Source organism: Amblyraja radiata, chromosome 9, assembly GCF_010909765.2.
Source record: "Amblyraja radiata isolate CabotCenter1 chromosome 9, sAmbRad1.1.pri, whole genome shotgun sequence".
In the NCBI taxonomy this organism is placed as follows: domain Eukaryota; kingdom Metazoa; phylum Chordata; class Chondrichthyes; order Rajiformes; family Rajidae; genus Amblyraja; species Amblyraja radiata.
Window position 1 is genome coordinate 7,872,445 of NC_045964.1, and position 15,895 is coordinate 7,888,339.

The 15,895-nt window shown below is 49.7% G+C and overlaps 1 protein-coding gene across 1 annotated transcript in view; it reads right to left on the minus strand.

Moving 5' to 3' along the window:
- LOC116976739 (cysteine-rich protein 2-like) overlaps nt 1-15,895 on the minus strand; it is a 45,287-nt gene that overhangs the window by 1,982 nt on the left and 27,410 nt on the right. Inside the window, exons 2-7 of the mRNA XM_033026625.1 lie at nt 11,135-11,229; nt 5,903-5,960; nt 5,374-5,517; nt 4,616-4,684; nt 3,474-3,568; nt 657-714 (exon numbers count right to left, since the gene is read on the minus strand). Of these exons, the coding sequence (XP_032882516.1) occupies nt 657-714; nt 3,474-3,568; nt 4,616-4,684; nt 5,374-5,517; nt 5,903-5,960; nt 11,135-11,229 (519 nt within the window). The remainder of the gene's footprint in view (nt 1-656; nt 715-3,473; nt 3,569-4,615; nt 4,685-5,373; nt 5,518-5,902; nt 5,961-11,134; nt 11,230-15,895) is intronic.

The window sequence follows — 15,895 nt, forward strand, 5'->3', positions numbered from 1 at the left end:
AGCAGTAGAGTTGCTGCCTCACAGTGCCAGAGACCCGACTACAGGTGCTTGTCTGTACGGAGTTTGTGCGTTCTCCCCGTGACCTGCGTGGGTTTCTCCCCGTGACCGGCATCTCCGGTTTCCTTCCACACTGCATAGATGTACAGGTTTGTAGGCTAATTAGCTTGGTATAATTGTAAATTATTTCTAGTGTGTGTGTGTAAGACAGTCTTAATGTGCGGGAATCACTGGTCGGCGCGGACTCGGTGAGCTGAATGGCCTGTTTCCGAGCTGTATCGCTAAACTAAACTAAATTAAACAGCAGGAGAGAGGGGACTTAATCTCAGTGTTCCCAAGCACAGGAGAACTACAGGAAACAGTTGTTGCTGGAGAGGTGGAGGGATCCACAAGGCATAGGTTTAATAGGGAGCCAGGTGGTTGGGTGCAGCGAGCGGTCCCGATCTTGATCCTGACTGAAGCAGAAACAGCAGCAAACTCGGAAGGACTGGTTATCACCGGAGGAAGAATAAAAGATCTGGAGAATGAGACTAGATGGGGCTTCCAGCAAGGGATCGAGGGGCCAGGTGTCTTTCTTTTTTGCTGCAATGGAATAGATTGCACGTTAAGACTGCAGGGAAAATCTTGCCCCAGCGGTCTCTGGCAACTTGATCACTTACCCTTTGGTCCAAACAGGATTCCGTAGCAGGGCTTGTGACAGTAAGGCTGTCCGTCGTGCTGAGGGAAGACAACGGAAGACTGGCGTCAGTAAACAGCTAAACTGGCAGCTCCATTATAGGCACAGTGGTGCAGCGGGTCAGAGCGGCTGCCTCACAGCACCAAAGACCAGATTCAATCCCAACCTTTGGCGGGTTTGCACATTCGCCTTCACAGCGAGCTGGCACCCTCATCCCAAAGACATGTGGGTTAATTGGCTGTTGTAAACTGTCCCTGGTGTGTGGGTGAAGGATAGAATCTGGGGAGGGGGGTTGATGGGAGTGTGAGGAGAAGCAAAATTGGCGTGTTGATGATGTCGGCACGACCGCATTGGGCCGAAGAGCCTGTTGCTGTGCTGTACGGCTCTGTGACTGACTATCACGGAACCTAATCATCGCATCCTGTGTGTAGTCCAGCTGTTAATTTCCATTTGCTACGTGCCAGTGGGCATCCGGTGTGAAAGGGGCAGGCATACGAGGTGTACGCATGCTCGAACTGCGCACACACACACACACACACACACAGGGAGGCAAAGAGCTCCACCTGGTGGCATCAATTATATAACATGGTCTGACACAGGAGGGCTCAGTGCCATTATCAAGGACGAGTCAGACCCTGGCCACCCCTCTGCTCTTCCATCAGGCAATAGGTATAGAAGTGTGAAAACACAAAACTCCTGATCCCAGCTGGTATCAGGCAACTGAACCTTCCTACCACACCCAGAGAGTAGTCCTGAACTACTATCTACCTCATTGGTGACCCTTGGACTATCCATGATCTAACTTTGCTGGCTTTACCTTGCAACATACGTTATTCCCTTATCATGTATCTATACACATGATAATGTCACGATATGTCTGGCTGAATTGGAATCACGTGTTGTCTTTCCGCTGACTGGTTAGCACGCAGCAAAAGCTTTTCACTGTACCTCGGTACATGTGACAATAAACTAAACTGATTGCCACACCCCCGGCCCAGGCACCTGCAACAAAGCTCAGGCTATGGGAGCTATCTGAGGCAGGGCATTTTTATAGCCTGCTCTGTGATTAAGGAGGGCCAGCGGATTATAGACATACGGCATGCAAACAGATCCTTTGGCCCATCTCCTCCATGCTGACTAAGATGCAGTCTAACCCTATCCTGTTTAACCCACGTTTGGTCCATATCCCTTTCCTATTCATGTATCCGTTCCAATATAATTTAAAGCTGTATATGACCTACCTCTACCACTGGCTGCTTATTCCCTGTACTCACCACAGACAAAGTAGTTGAGCCAGGTATAAAAATTACATTTAAAAGAACATTTGAACAAGTGCATGGATAGTGAGGGTCTAGAGATATGAGCCAAATGTGAGTAGCTTAGATTGGACACCTTGGTCAGCATGAACAAATTTGGCCAAAGAGACTGGACTACAGTGATCGCAACATTTACTGAAGTGTGGATGGCCGTTGGCTCGCTAGAAGCGCATCCGCCCATTGACAGGCCTTGTTTTTGGTCCAGCTAGCCCCCTCCTCACCTGGCAAACCAGGTGGGGGAGACGGTTTAATCGCGACTATCCGACCATGGAGCAGGTAGCACGGGATTACATGGTACCCATGGCGGGGGGAACTTCCCCTAACCTGACATGAGAATGGCCGGGGAATGGAGTTGACTGAAAAAGAGCTGGAGTCTGCACTAAGTGCGTGGAATGTCTCTGTGTCTGTTCACCAAGAGACTGTAGGTTGGGGTCCGCTGGATGGAAACTGGCATTAAGATGAAAAGAGGTGCTGTGTGATTTATGTTATGCACATTAAATTAATGAACATTAACAGATCCATGAATTATATTCGGGTTGTTGGACTGACTGAGTTGTCTCGTTTACAGAAGAGCTTTCCACAAATTAAGACGGCTGTCATGTGGAGCAGGAAGCTTAATTCTCCTCAGTATTTCCACAATCGGCAGCCAGACTCAAGTTTGGAACTGCTGAATGCAAATAAATGGATTTATTGAACACTTAGTCCTGCCAGCAGCACATGCAGGAAAGAACTACAGATGCTGGTTTACACTGTGGACACAAAATGCTGAAGTAACACAGCACAACAGGCAGCATCTCTGGAGAGAAGGAATGGGTGGGTGACGTTTCAGGTCGAGACCCTTCTTCGGACTGGGAGTCAGGAGAGAGGGAGACTAGAGTTATGGAGGGGTAAGGTGTGAAAATAACGGCTCCATAAAACAACGCATCATCAAAGCAACCAATGATTAAGGAAATGCAGAATGGTTCATTGTTGGCTGAGGGGAAGGTGACAACAAGGCATACACTCAGCATAATTAATCAGGACAGTGAAACTAGTCGGAGAACTAGGGTAGGGAGGGACAGAGTGACAATAGACAATAGGTGCAGGAGTAGGCCATTCGAGCCAGCACCGCCATTCAATGTGATCATGGCTGATCATCCCCAATCAGTACCACGTTCCTGCCTTCTCCCCATATCCCCTGACTCCGCTATTTTTAAGAGCCCTATCTAGCTCTCTCTTGAAAGCATCCAGAGAACCCGCCTCCACCGCCCTCTGAGGCAGAGAATTCCACAGACTCGCCACTCTCTTTCAGAAAAAGTGTTTACTCGTCTCCGTTCTAAATGGCTTACTCTTTATTCTTAAACTGTGGCCTCTGGTTATGAACTCCCCCGACATCGGGAACATGTTTCCTGCCTCTAGCGTGTCCAAGCCCTTAACAATCTTGTGAGAGTGAGAGGGAAGACAAGGGTTACGAAGTTAGAAAAATCAATATTCATATCACTCACCTCTGCATGTCCACCTGGATTCAGAGTCTTATTGCAGCGTTCACATCGCAGGCAGGGCCGGTGCCAGTCTTTGCCCAGGGACGTCACCTTCTCAGCTGTGGATGGTAAGCAAAAGCAGTTTTTTACACAGCCCATTGCATACTATTTCAGCCACATTCACATTTTGTCTACTGTTACGAGGTACAGTGAAAAGCTTTTGTTGCGTGCTAACCAGTCAGCGGAAAGACATTACATGATTACAATCTAGTCATTCACAGTGTATAGATACATGATAAAGGAACAATGTTTAGTGCAAGGTAAAGCCGGCAAAGTCCGATCAAGTCCGAGGGTCACCAATGAGGTTAATAGTAGTTCAGCTGTGCTCTGTGGTTGTGGCAGGATGGTTCATTTGCCTGATAACAGCTGGGAAGAAACTGTCCTTGATTCTGGAGGTGTGCGTTTTCACACTTCTATACCTTTTGCCTGATGGGAGAGGGGAGAAGAGGGAGTGGCCAGGGTGCGACTCGTCCTTGAATATGCTGCCGGCCTTGCCGAGGCAGCGCGAGGTATAAACTGAGTCAATGGAAGGGAGGTTGGTTTGTGTGATGGTCTGGGCTGCGTCCACGATTCGCTGCAATTTCTTGTGGTTTTGGATGGAGCTTTTCCTAAACCAAGCTGTGATGCATCCTGATAAAATGTTTTCTACGGTACATGTGTAGAATTTGGTGAGGGTTGTTGGGGACATGCCAAACTTCCTAAGCCTTCTAAGGAAGTAGAAGCAAGGGGTCAAGCAAGGACCTAGACCAAGACTGGCCAAAGGGACTCACCGAATAGTGAAAGGCTTGGATAGAGTGGATGTGGAGAGGATGTTTCCATTAGTGGGAGAGTCTAGGGCCAGAGGTCAGAGCCCTAGAATTATAGGGTTCGGAGTGAGAGATAGATCCACTATAATTGAATGGCAGAGTCGACTTGATGGGCCGAATGGCCTAATTCTGCTCCGATCACTTAAGACCTCATATATCAGAGGACAAGGTCGTAAACATGGCTCCAGGGAGACCAAGCTGCCCGCCTGGTGCGAGATTCTCCTCAGTCCTGCCCAGATCATCTCTCAGGCTCTCCCCGGAATTCTACACTGTGCCGCCTGCACTGCGTGGTGGACTCACCAAAATAAACCTTCTTCTCACACCTGGGGCAGATGTTGGGCTCGCCAGCAAATGTGGTCATGCTTGAGGCTGCAGAGAGTTGGAAGAACCATGTTAGTCTCACTGTCGGCCAAAGTCACACAACATACAACAGTATAGCACAAGAAAGGGACAGGCAGCATCTCTGGAGAGAAGGAATGGGTGACGTTTTGGGTCGAGCCACTTCCCACTTCTTCAGACTGTAAAAGTCTTGTGTCTAAAGAAGGGTCTCGATCCGAAACGTCACCCAATCCTTCTCTCGGGAGATGCTGCCTGTTCTGCTGAGTTACTCCAGCGCTTTGTGTCTATCTTCGGTTTAACATCTGCAGTTCCTTCCTACACAAGAAAGGGACCTTCGGCCCCCAATGTCTGTGCCAAACATGACAAGGCTATCACTTATCTACCTGTACATGACTCATATCCCACCATTCCCTGCATATCCATGTGCCCCTGCCTACCCTCATTTAGCTTTGCCACGTGTACCGTGGTATTGTTCCTACTAGGGGAGAGGAATGAAAGTGACTGGACAAGGACTACATGAAGTGGAGGGTCATAACTTTGTACACTGAGTGGGTGAGATTGGGTATTCCCAGAAGAAACCCACGCCGTCACAAGGAGGACATGCAAACTCCACAGAGACAGCACCCGGGTGATTGTGGTGTGACTCTACTGGGGAGGATGGCGAGGGGTTGGTGTTGGGGGAGAGTTTAATGACCGGATCCCAGACCCTGCTCACTCACCTTTGCTCGGACCCCGTCCTGGTGCTATGGTTTTCGGCACAGTTGCCTTTGGCACGGAGTCTCCGGGAGCTGCCACGGGCTGTGTGCTGGATGCCAGAACAGGCTGGTCGTAGATGTAGGAGCCAAAACCACCAATGTTCACACCTAGAAACAGGAGGCAACGGTCTGTGGCTAGAACATAGCCAACGAAAGGGGGAGAATGGGGGAAGGGGGAGAATGAGGGTCAGGGAGAAGGGGTTGTCATAGGAGGAGGGGCAAAGGGTTTGGTGGAGAAGGGGGGGCCAAGGAGTCAGGGGGGCCAAGGGGTCGGGGGGGGCCAAGGGTCGGGGGGGGCAAAGTGGTCGGGGGGTTCTAGGGGCCGGGGGGGGCCTAGCGGTCGGGGGGGCCTAGGGGGGCCTAGGGGTCGGGCCTAGAGGTCGGGGAGGCCAAGGGGTCGGGGGGGCAAGGGGTCGTGGGGGCCAAGGGGTCACTAGAAGGTCTTTCTGTACAGACCTCGAGGGGCTCTGGTGGAGTTACAGCTCCCACTCACCTTTTGGCCCGAACAACGTGGCGTAGCACGGCTTGTGGCAGTAGGGCTTGTCGTCGTGCTGTGGGGCAAACACACAGTGTGAGAAGCTAATGATTCCTCCCGGCAGTACAGCCCCTCCACCCACGGACAACCCTACCCCCTCTACCCACAACCAATCCCACCCCTCCACGTTCGGCCTCACCCCCCCCCCCCCCCACCTACCCGCTCCACTCACAGCTGGGCCCCAGCTTCCTCCATCCACCACCTGCCCCACCCCATTTCTGGCCCCACCGCACCCTCCACCCACCCACTCACTGCCACCCTACCCACCCCAACCCTCCGTTCCAACTATCGGCCACCCGTCCTGCCCCTCCTCCCCTCCCACTGCTGGCTTCACACCCTCGCTACTCCATCATTCCACCTGCTATCTTCAATGTAAACCAGCACATGCAGTTCCTTCCGACAAATTCCCTGCCCTTCATGTTCATGGTGGCAGGTTTGTGAGATGTGGGGGTAGCCATGTTGTATGTGGGTGAGTAACTGCGGTGCATTCTGTAGAAGGTGCCCACTGCGCCACTAGTGCGAGCATGAATGTCAGGTCAGTAGAAGTGGGGTGCCAAGTCTCTGCCAGATACCCTCCCTTCCCCAAGGAAGGGGGTCAAGAGGAGAGACGGCCAGAGGGAAAGGGGGGGAGGGGGAAGGCTGCTTTATCCTGATGGTGTTGGGCTTCGCGAGAGCCGTTAGATCAGGCAAGTGAAAACCATTTGCTCCTCTGAATGTGAAACAGTCCTTCAAGAATACAGCAAGACCCAAACTAGGCATGGGCTGAGTGATGCCACAGGTAACATTTCAAGTCTAGATATTGTCATATGCACAAAGTTCAGGTACAATGAGAACCTTGCTTGTAGCAGCGCACATGAATACTGACTTAGGCAAAACATAAAAACAAATTATACATAAATTGCACTCATAATCTTGAAAAGAAAGAAGGCTGTGCAAAAAAAAAAACGTCATGAGTTAGACAATTAGAAAAACAAAAAGTCCATCGTAGTGCAAGAGGAGGTCTGCAGTGTTCCATTGCTGAGGTAGGATTAGGGTTGTGTGGGCTGTTCAGAGCCTGATAGTTGTAAGAAAACAGCAATTCCTGAACCCGGTAGTGTGACACTTCAGGCTTCTGTATCTCCTGCCCAAAAGTAGCAGTGAGAAGAGGGCATGGCCCAAATGGTGGGGATCCTTGATGATAAATGATGCCTTCATGGAAGGGAGGGCTGGGTCGAGTCCGCCACTCTCTGCAGCATCTTGCATTGCTGTGCATTGGAATTGTCGAACCAGGACATGATGCAACAAGCCAGATACCTTCTACAGTACACCTGTAGAGGTTTGTTAGAGTATTCGGTGACATGCTGAATCTCTTTAAACTTCTAAGAATCGGGACGTGGTAGGGTAGCTACCTTCAGTTTAGTTTAGTTTATTGTCACGTGTCTTAAGGTACAGTGAAAAGCTTTTGTTGTGTGCTATCCAGGCAGCAGAAAACAATGAATGATTACAATCGAGCCATTTACTGTGTATAGATACATGATAAGGGAATAATGTTTAGTTCAAGGTAAAGCCAGCAAAGTCCGATCAAGGATAGTCAGAGGGTCACGAAAGAGGTAGTTGTAGTCAGCACTGCTCTCCGATTGTGGCAGGGTGCGCCAGTTGCCTGATAACAGCTGGCATGTTATCTATGGATGTTAACGTCTTAGAATTTCAAACTGCTAACTTTGCCACGTTTATACCACAAAAGTTTCAAACAATGACCACCTGCATCAAGGAGAGTCCGATCACCCTCTCTGGAGACCATCGTAACATTCCCCACCATTAATATTCTGTGAGACAATTGGACTCCCCTTACAAATGGCTCCAGGAGCAGGTCACCAGCAGAGGGTGTCACAAGACATGAAATGGGGGAAGTAACAGAACAATAAAACTGCAAATGTGTTGCAGCTACTTACAGACATGCAAGCCCAGCTGTTACTTTGAACCATAGATTGGAGGTTTACCTTGCTCATGTGCAGATTATCAGACCTCGCTGAACACAGTCAATGCTGTTTACTTCAAACACCTGTCATAGATAGACACAAAATGCAGGAGTAACTCAGCAGGACAGGCAGCATCTCTGGAGAGAAGGGTCGAGACTCAAAACCTCACCTCTTCCTTCTCTCCAGAGAGGCTCCTGTCCCACTGAGATACTCCAGCATTTTGTGTCTATCTTCGGTGTAAACCAGCATCTGGAGTTCCTTCTTTAAACATTGAATCATAGAGCTGTACAGCACACAAACAGGTCCTTCAGCCCACCTTGCCCATGCTGACCAAGCTGGCATTTTAGTCTGGTCCTATTCACGGAGAGGATCAATCGGTGACCTGCTCCATGGGGAGGGGACAAGGCCGGTGGTCTATTCCCCAGGGATGGGAGTCGGATCCAAGATACACTCCACGAAGAGGAGATAGGATCAGTGATCCATTCAAGGGGGAGGGAATAGGAACAGTGATCAAGTCACCTCGAAACGGATCAGCCCAGTGATCCGCTCAAGAAGATAGGATCTAACCAGTGATCCATTCCACACGGAGGGAATTAAACCCGTGATCCAGACCGTGGAGAGAGGTTCACACTGGTGATGCTCTCCAAGGGAAGCAGTGGTCTATCTGATAACGCGGTGATCTACTCCTTGGGTAGGGACAAATTGCCGATCCACTCTGGTGATCCATTCCAGCGAGTAGGGACAAATTAGTGATCCACTCCGCAGAACTGAGAACTCACCAGCAATTAGTGAGTAGTGATGTGTTTACGGCAGGAACTGCTCACATGAACTTTTTGCAACTAAACAGTTGGCAAGTGGGAAGTGCAGGCATGAACCGAGTTACCAAGGCAGGAGGTGCCTGGAGCCCCGCAGCAGGCAGAATATCCACCCCGCTGGTCTTCCAAACCGTCACACATGCACGGGATGGACATGTCGGCCATAGGAAACGCAATTGGGAGCTGCAGAATCGTTGGTAGGTATCTGGAGAGGGGTGATGTGGATAGACACAAAATGCTGGAGTAACTTAACGGGGCACACAGCATCTCTGAAGAGAAGGAATGGGTGACGTTTCAGGTCGAGACCCTTCTTCAGGCTGGGGAGTCTAGAGATATGGTAGGGCAAGGTGTGTTGTTTTCACACTTTACTCTTCCATATCTCTCGTTTCCCTTTCCTCCCGACTCGTAGTCTGAAGAAGGGTCTTGACCTGAAATGTCACCCGTTCCTTCTCTCCAGAGATGCTGCCTGTCTCATTGTGTTGTCCAGCATTTTGTGTCTATCTTCGGTGGAAACCAGCATCTGCAGTTCCTTCCCACCCAAAATCAAAAGATGCTGAGCCCAATTGCAAAAGGCTCCCTCGCTGTGGGACCTGCTAACAGAGAAGCGGGAGGCGAGAGGGAATGGTGCCCCCTTGCAGAAATGCAGGTGGTGAATGGGCTGCCCATACATCACACTGCACCAGGGCAGCGCCAAGGAAAGCACATGCAGGGAACACTGGTATCGTGGAGAGGGGCAACACCGTGGCGCAGCAGGTAGAGCCACAGCTTCACCGCTCCAGGGACCCGAGTAAAATTCTGACTCCGGGGGATTTCTCCGAGTGTCCTGCTTCTTCTGCCTCCTACCTCCCAACAGGTTAATCTTTTGCTGCGAGTTTCCCCCATTCTGTAGGTGGGCGATGGAAACCAGGGGGGGTGCGAAGAAGACAGGTGAATGTAATATGGGTGTAAATGGGGGGGCTTGCTGGACGACTTGGACACGGCAGGCCAAAGGACCAATTTCTATGCTGCAGGACTCTGTGACTATGACCGTCCAAAAATCAAGGCAGTTCTCCCAAACATCAATCCTCCCTTTCATCCTCAACATTAGGAGAGGTGGATGGTGCTGAGCTTGGGAACAGTCTGTTCCCACCCAGACTCCACAGCTGGCTGGGTTTAGGTACCAGTTGTTCCTATCTCCACCACATCTGGCTGGGCTCAGGAGCCAGCTGTTGCTGACCAACTCTGCAGCTGCAAACAGAAGCAGGCAAGCTGGCAGCTGTATCTGCCACATGGACACGTCCAGTCCGTGTGGTACAGAAAGCTGCAGTGTTCAGGATGTGCACGTGCCGGCCTCATGGTGCAGCGATTAGTGCCGCTGATTAACAGCACCAGAGACCCAGGTTCCAATCGGACCTCAAGAGGTCTATGTGGTTTGCATGGTCTATCTGTGATATGGCATGTTGGCCTTCACAACAAGAGGTATAGGAGCAAAGAGGTCCTTCTGTAGTTGTACAGGCCCCCTCGTGAGACCACACCTGGAGTATTGTGTGCAGTTTTGGTCTCCAAATCTGAAGGACATTCTTGCTATTGAGGGAGTGCAGCGCAGGTTCACGAGCTTAATTCCCGGGATGGCGGGACTGTCATATGTTGATAGAATGGAGCGACTGAGCTTGTATTCACTGGAGTTTAGAAGGATGAGAGAGGATCTTATTGATACATATAAGATTAATAAGGGATTGAACACACTAGAGGCAGGAAACATGTTCCTGATGTTGGGGGATCCAGAACCTTAGTTTAAGAATAAGGGGCCACAGTTTAAGAATAAGGGGTAGGCCATTTAGAACGGAGATGAGGAAAAACTTTTTCACCCAGAGAGTTGTGAATCTGTGGAATTCTCTGCCTCAGAATGCTGTGGAGGCCAATTCTCTGGATGCTTTAAAGAGAGAGTTAGATAGAGCTATTAAAGATCGCAGTCAAGGGATATGGGGAGAAGGCAGGAACAGGGGGGGGGGGGGGGAGATACTGATTGTGGATGACCAGCCATGATCACAGTGAATGGCGGTGCTGGCTCGAAGGGCCGAATGGCCTACTACTGCACCTATTGTCTATTGTGACACACCTGGGTTTCCTACAGGCGTTTCAGTCACCTCCCATATCCTAAAGACGTGCGGGGCCGGTGGGTTATAAAGCTGCTATACTGTGTCTAATGTGGGTGGGTAAGGGGTGGGATCTGAGGAAGTAGATAAAATGCGAGAGGGAAGTAAATGGGTAATGGGACCAAAGGAGGAGCTGCAAGATCCAGCACAATGGGCTGACTGGCCTCATACACTGAGAGGAGATGGGTGTGAATGAGGGTTGCTGAGTGAGTGGTGTTGAGGGGAGGTGCTCCATCGCCAGCCCCCCTCTACCAGACCTGCGGCTCGGCGGAGTGTACTCACCGCGGCATGGCTGCCCGGTGATAGGATCTTGTTGCAGCGCTCACACTTCAGGCAGAACTTGTGCCAGTCCCGGCCCAGCGACGTTACCTTCTCGGCTGCAACAAGATAAGTGCCAGTCAATGAGAAGCTTACCCACTTCCAAAATAAATCTTTCACAAAAATATGCCTTGAAAGCCCAAGAAGATAGACACAAAATGCAGGAATAACTCAGCGGAACACGCAGCATCTCTGGATAGATGGAATGGGTGACGTTTCAGGCCAAGACCCTTCTTCAGACCCTCCTTCTGAAGAAGGGTCTCGACCCGAAACGTCACCCAACCCTTCTCTCCAGAGATGCTGCCTGACTCACTGAGTTACTCCAGCATTTTATGTCTATCTTCGGTGTAAACTAGCATCTGTAGTTCCTTCCTACACACCTAGAAAACACAATGGTGTTAGCACCTCCTCCTGTACCCTCTAAACTCATACGAAGCATAGATGAAGCGAGAGTCACAGCCCTTACCCGCATAGTAGGGAAGTCTAAAACTAGACGGCAGGGGATTGAGGGGATAGGGGAAAGATTTAAACGGGGTCTGAGGGGGGAAACTTTTCCACAAATGGATACTTGGATGGGAAAGGTTCAGAGGGACATGGATCAGGCACGGAGAATGGAACGAGCTCAGTTAAGGGCCTGTCCCACTTACGCGACTTTTTCGGCGACTGTCATAGGTCATTAATGGTTGCCAACATTTTTCGACATGTTGAAAATCCAGTGGCGACCAGAATAAGGTACGACTCTTTGGGCGACTACTCACGACCATACAGGCCACATGTCCGATGAACATCAACTGAATTTAAATGACATATAGTTGCCCTGGTGGAATCTGAACTCAACTCTCTGTACAGTTCACGCCAAACCTCCCATGTAGCAGCCCTGTGATTTAATTGCTGTGGATAGGATGTGTTTGGAGGGACATGGGCCAAACATAGGCAGGTGGGACTAGTGTAGCTGGGACAAGTTGTGGGTAAGTTGGGCCGAAGGTTGACACTGCAACAACTGACCATCAGTACCCACAGAATCTAATTACCCTTGACCCCTGAGGGACTGACAAACAAGGCCCAACACTTTACCCAAGGCTCAACAGTTGTACATGGCAACCAGCTGCATATATTAGTTGATGGGTTGTGACTGGAACTAGGAAGAGAACTCTCCTGATTTCTCTACCTTCATCACCCTTGCATTCCCTTTCTCTCCATCCATCCCCACCCTGGTTGTACTAGTTTCACTGTCGCCCTGGTAAGTTTCATTGCATGTGTAACTCATTTTCACAAAGCCCACAAGTAACAATAGCCTTTTTCCTTTATTGTCGTTTGTTCTATATCTCTCTATATCACCGTGTATATCTCTCATTTTCTTTTCCCCCGATTCTCAGTCTGAAGAAGGGACTCTACCCGAAACGTCACCCATTCCTTCTCTCCATAGCTGCTGCCTGACCTGCTGAGTTACTCCAGTTTTTTGTATCTATTTTCTGTTTAAACCGGCATCTGCAGTTCCTTCCTACATACGAGAAGTCTCCTACTCTCCCCATCGGGACAGGGATTGTTTTGCAGCTTGGGCCTTGATTTAATGTGCCTCCCCATCGGAGCACCATCTACTGATGAGGCAGAACATCTAGAATAGAAAGCGATGATGGGTGGTCTTCACCCTGTCCCAAAATCATCGGTAGCAGATTTATTTCAAACCGGCACAAAATGTCTTTCTATGTATAGAAGTATGGAAAAAAGGACTTTCAGTCATATTGTGGACATCCTTGGACTCAAAATAAGGCAGGTGCAACAGGACAAGGGAATGCACAATAACTGCAGTGTGGAGAGGCAGAGAGAGGGAGCATGGAGAGTGGGTGTGCTGATCATTAAACGGAGCAGTAGTTTTACGGAAACAGTGCAGTAATAGAGTCGGCACCGACCATCGACCCCCGCACATTAACACTACCCTACAGATACAAAGGACAATATTAAATTTACACCAACCCAATTAACCTGCAAACCTGTACGTCTTTGGAGTGTGTGAGGAAACCGATCTCGGTGAAAACCCTAACAGGTCACGGGGAGAACGTACAAAACGGTGTAGAGACAGCACCCGTAGTCAGGATCGAACACGGGTCTCCGGCGCTGCAAGTCAAGTCAAGTCAAGTCAAGTCAAGTTTATTTGTCACATACACATACGAAATGTGCAGTGAAATGAAAGTGGCAATGCTCGCGGACTTTTGTGCAAAAGACAAACAACCAAACAAATTATAAACACGATCATAACACACATATTCTTTTACATAATAAATAATGGAAGGAAATACATTCAGTAGAGTTAGTCCCTGGTGAGATAGGCGTTTACAGTCCGAATGGCCTCTGGAAAGAAACTCCTTCTCAACCTCTCCGTTCTCACCGCATGGCAACGGAGGCGTTTGCCTGACCGTAGCAGCTGGAACAGTCCGTTGCAAGGGTGGAAGGGGTCTCCCATGATTTTATTTGCTCTGGAGTTGCACCTCCTGTTGTATAGTTCCTGCAGGGGGGCGAGTGAAGTTCCCATAGTGCGTTCGGCCGTTCCTGCACTACTCTCTGCAGAGCCTTCTTGTCCTTGGCAGAGCAATTCCCAAACCAGATGGTAATATTTCCGGACAAGATGCTTTCCACCGCCGCTGCGTAGAAGCGTAGATGGAGGATCCTCGGAGACACTCTGAATTTCCTCAATTGCCTGAGGTGGTAAAGGCACTGCCTTGCCTTACTCACGAGTGCTGAGGCGTGTGATGCCCATGTCATATCCTCGGAGATGTGGACTCCCAGATATTTAAAACAGTTCACCCTATCCACAGGATCCCCATTTATCCTCAATGGAGTGTACGTCCTCGGATGATGTGCCCTCCTAAAGTCCATGATCAGCTCCTTCGTTTTTTTTATGTTCAAGAGGAGGCTGTTATCCTGGCACCAGAGTGCTGTAAGGCTGCAAATCTACCGCTGTGCCACCCTATGACTAATCCCCAGTACTAATCACTAATGTGGTTTACAAAATGGGATGGAATTCTTTCCTTTATTATTGAAGGGGCAGAATCTATAGGTCATCCCTGGGTTATGAACACCCCATACACACGAGCATTTGGGAGACCGGCGGGATGGAGGAGAATGGATTTGTCGGCTGCTGTGTGGCTGCAGGCATCTTCTGCTGGGTGGGAGCATTCGGGCGTGTCTTCTTTCCCCAAACCCTCCCTCACCCTTCTCTGAGCCGCCACAACCAGGGGGTGGGTTGAGGCTGCTGTTCCCAGGGCTGCTCGCTCTCCCGTCACAGCTGTGTCCGTAGTCCTCTCCCACAGAGTGTGGGGAGGTAGCGCAGTGCACAGAGTGCTAGAAACATGACACTCTTCTGGTCCAGGGCAGCACCAAAGACTGGAGCCTTGGGCACATTCCATGGGTTAGAGCCCAGATATTTGTTAACTAGGGTATGAGGTTCAGCGGAGACCAGGCCCACAGATCGGGGAGCCTTCCAGCAGGAAAAGGTCTGCGGGATGTGGAGGACTCAGGGCCAACTTCTGATGTGACGCTTTCTTTCTTTCTCCAAAGCAGAGGGAGGAGGTTGCAGCTCAGATACAGAGGGGAGAACATCTGCTATTCCCAGCCTTCCGCAATAACCTTTGTTTAGAAACTAAACCTCAGCCAGGATGTAGTCACTCATCGTCTCAAATAGCAGCAGACAAACTTTGCAAAAAGAACGGCGAGGAATAATGGAAGGAAATGCTGGGCAAGGCCAGAGTTCACCGCTCCAGACTCCATTGTTCCTGGACCAATACTCAGGAGAGGTCACATGCTCCCCTCTGGGTTAAGGGGGGGGGGGGGGGGGAGGAACGGTGGAGGTGGAGGCGGAGGAGGAACCTCAGCTCCTCTCTGATCCCTCAGTTCAGTTTATTGTCACGTGTGCCGAGGTACAGTGAAAAGCTTTTGTTGCATGCTAACCAGTCAGCAGAAAGACAAAACATGATTACAATTGAGCTATTTAAATGTCATAGTTAATATAAGAAATGTTGCCGTAGGAATAGAGATTTAAGAGTGCAGAGCGATTGTAATAAGTGTTTGTAGATCTGCTTCAGTGGCCAGCAGGCAAATAGTCGCCTGGGTTGGGTGTCATCTTGGATATGTTATGAGCTTACTTCAAATCTTAAACCCCAGATTCTGAGCCTCTGTTGAGCAAGAAAGACATAGCTTACATACTGTCTCAGCGCCTCATTATTTACAGAACTTAGAATGGTACAGCAGCGGAACAGGCCCTTCAGCCCACCGTCCTGTCAGCACATGGTCCCTATCGTACCTGCTTCTCTCACCTCCCCTGCATCGTGTTCTTTGCATCCACCACACTGTGTAAAAATAATCTTCCCTAAAGTTTTTCCCCTCCAGTATTTGACATTTCCTCCCTTGGAAAAAGTATCTGTCAACCCTTATCTATGCCTCTTATATACTTCTATCAGGACTTCCCTCAATCTCACACGCGGAAGAAATAATCCAACTTTGCCCAATCACTCCTTATAACTAATACTTGATAATCAAGACATCCAAGCCATTTACTGCACAGGCTTCCACTGTTCTAAGAAAATAACCCCACCTACATATCTGTATGCAGTTTGTACATTTTCACAGTGGGTTTTCTACGGGTGCTCTGGTTTCCTCCCACACTTCAAAGTCGTACAGTTTTGTAGATTCAGACACGGACCAGTCGGATCGAGGGTCTCGACCGGACCC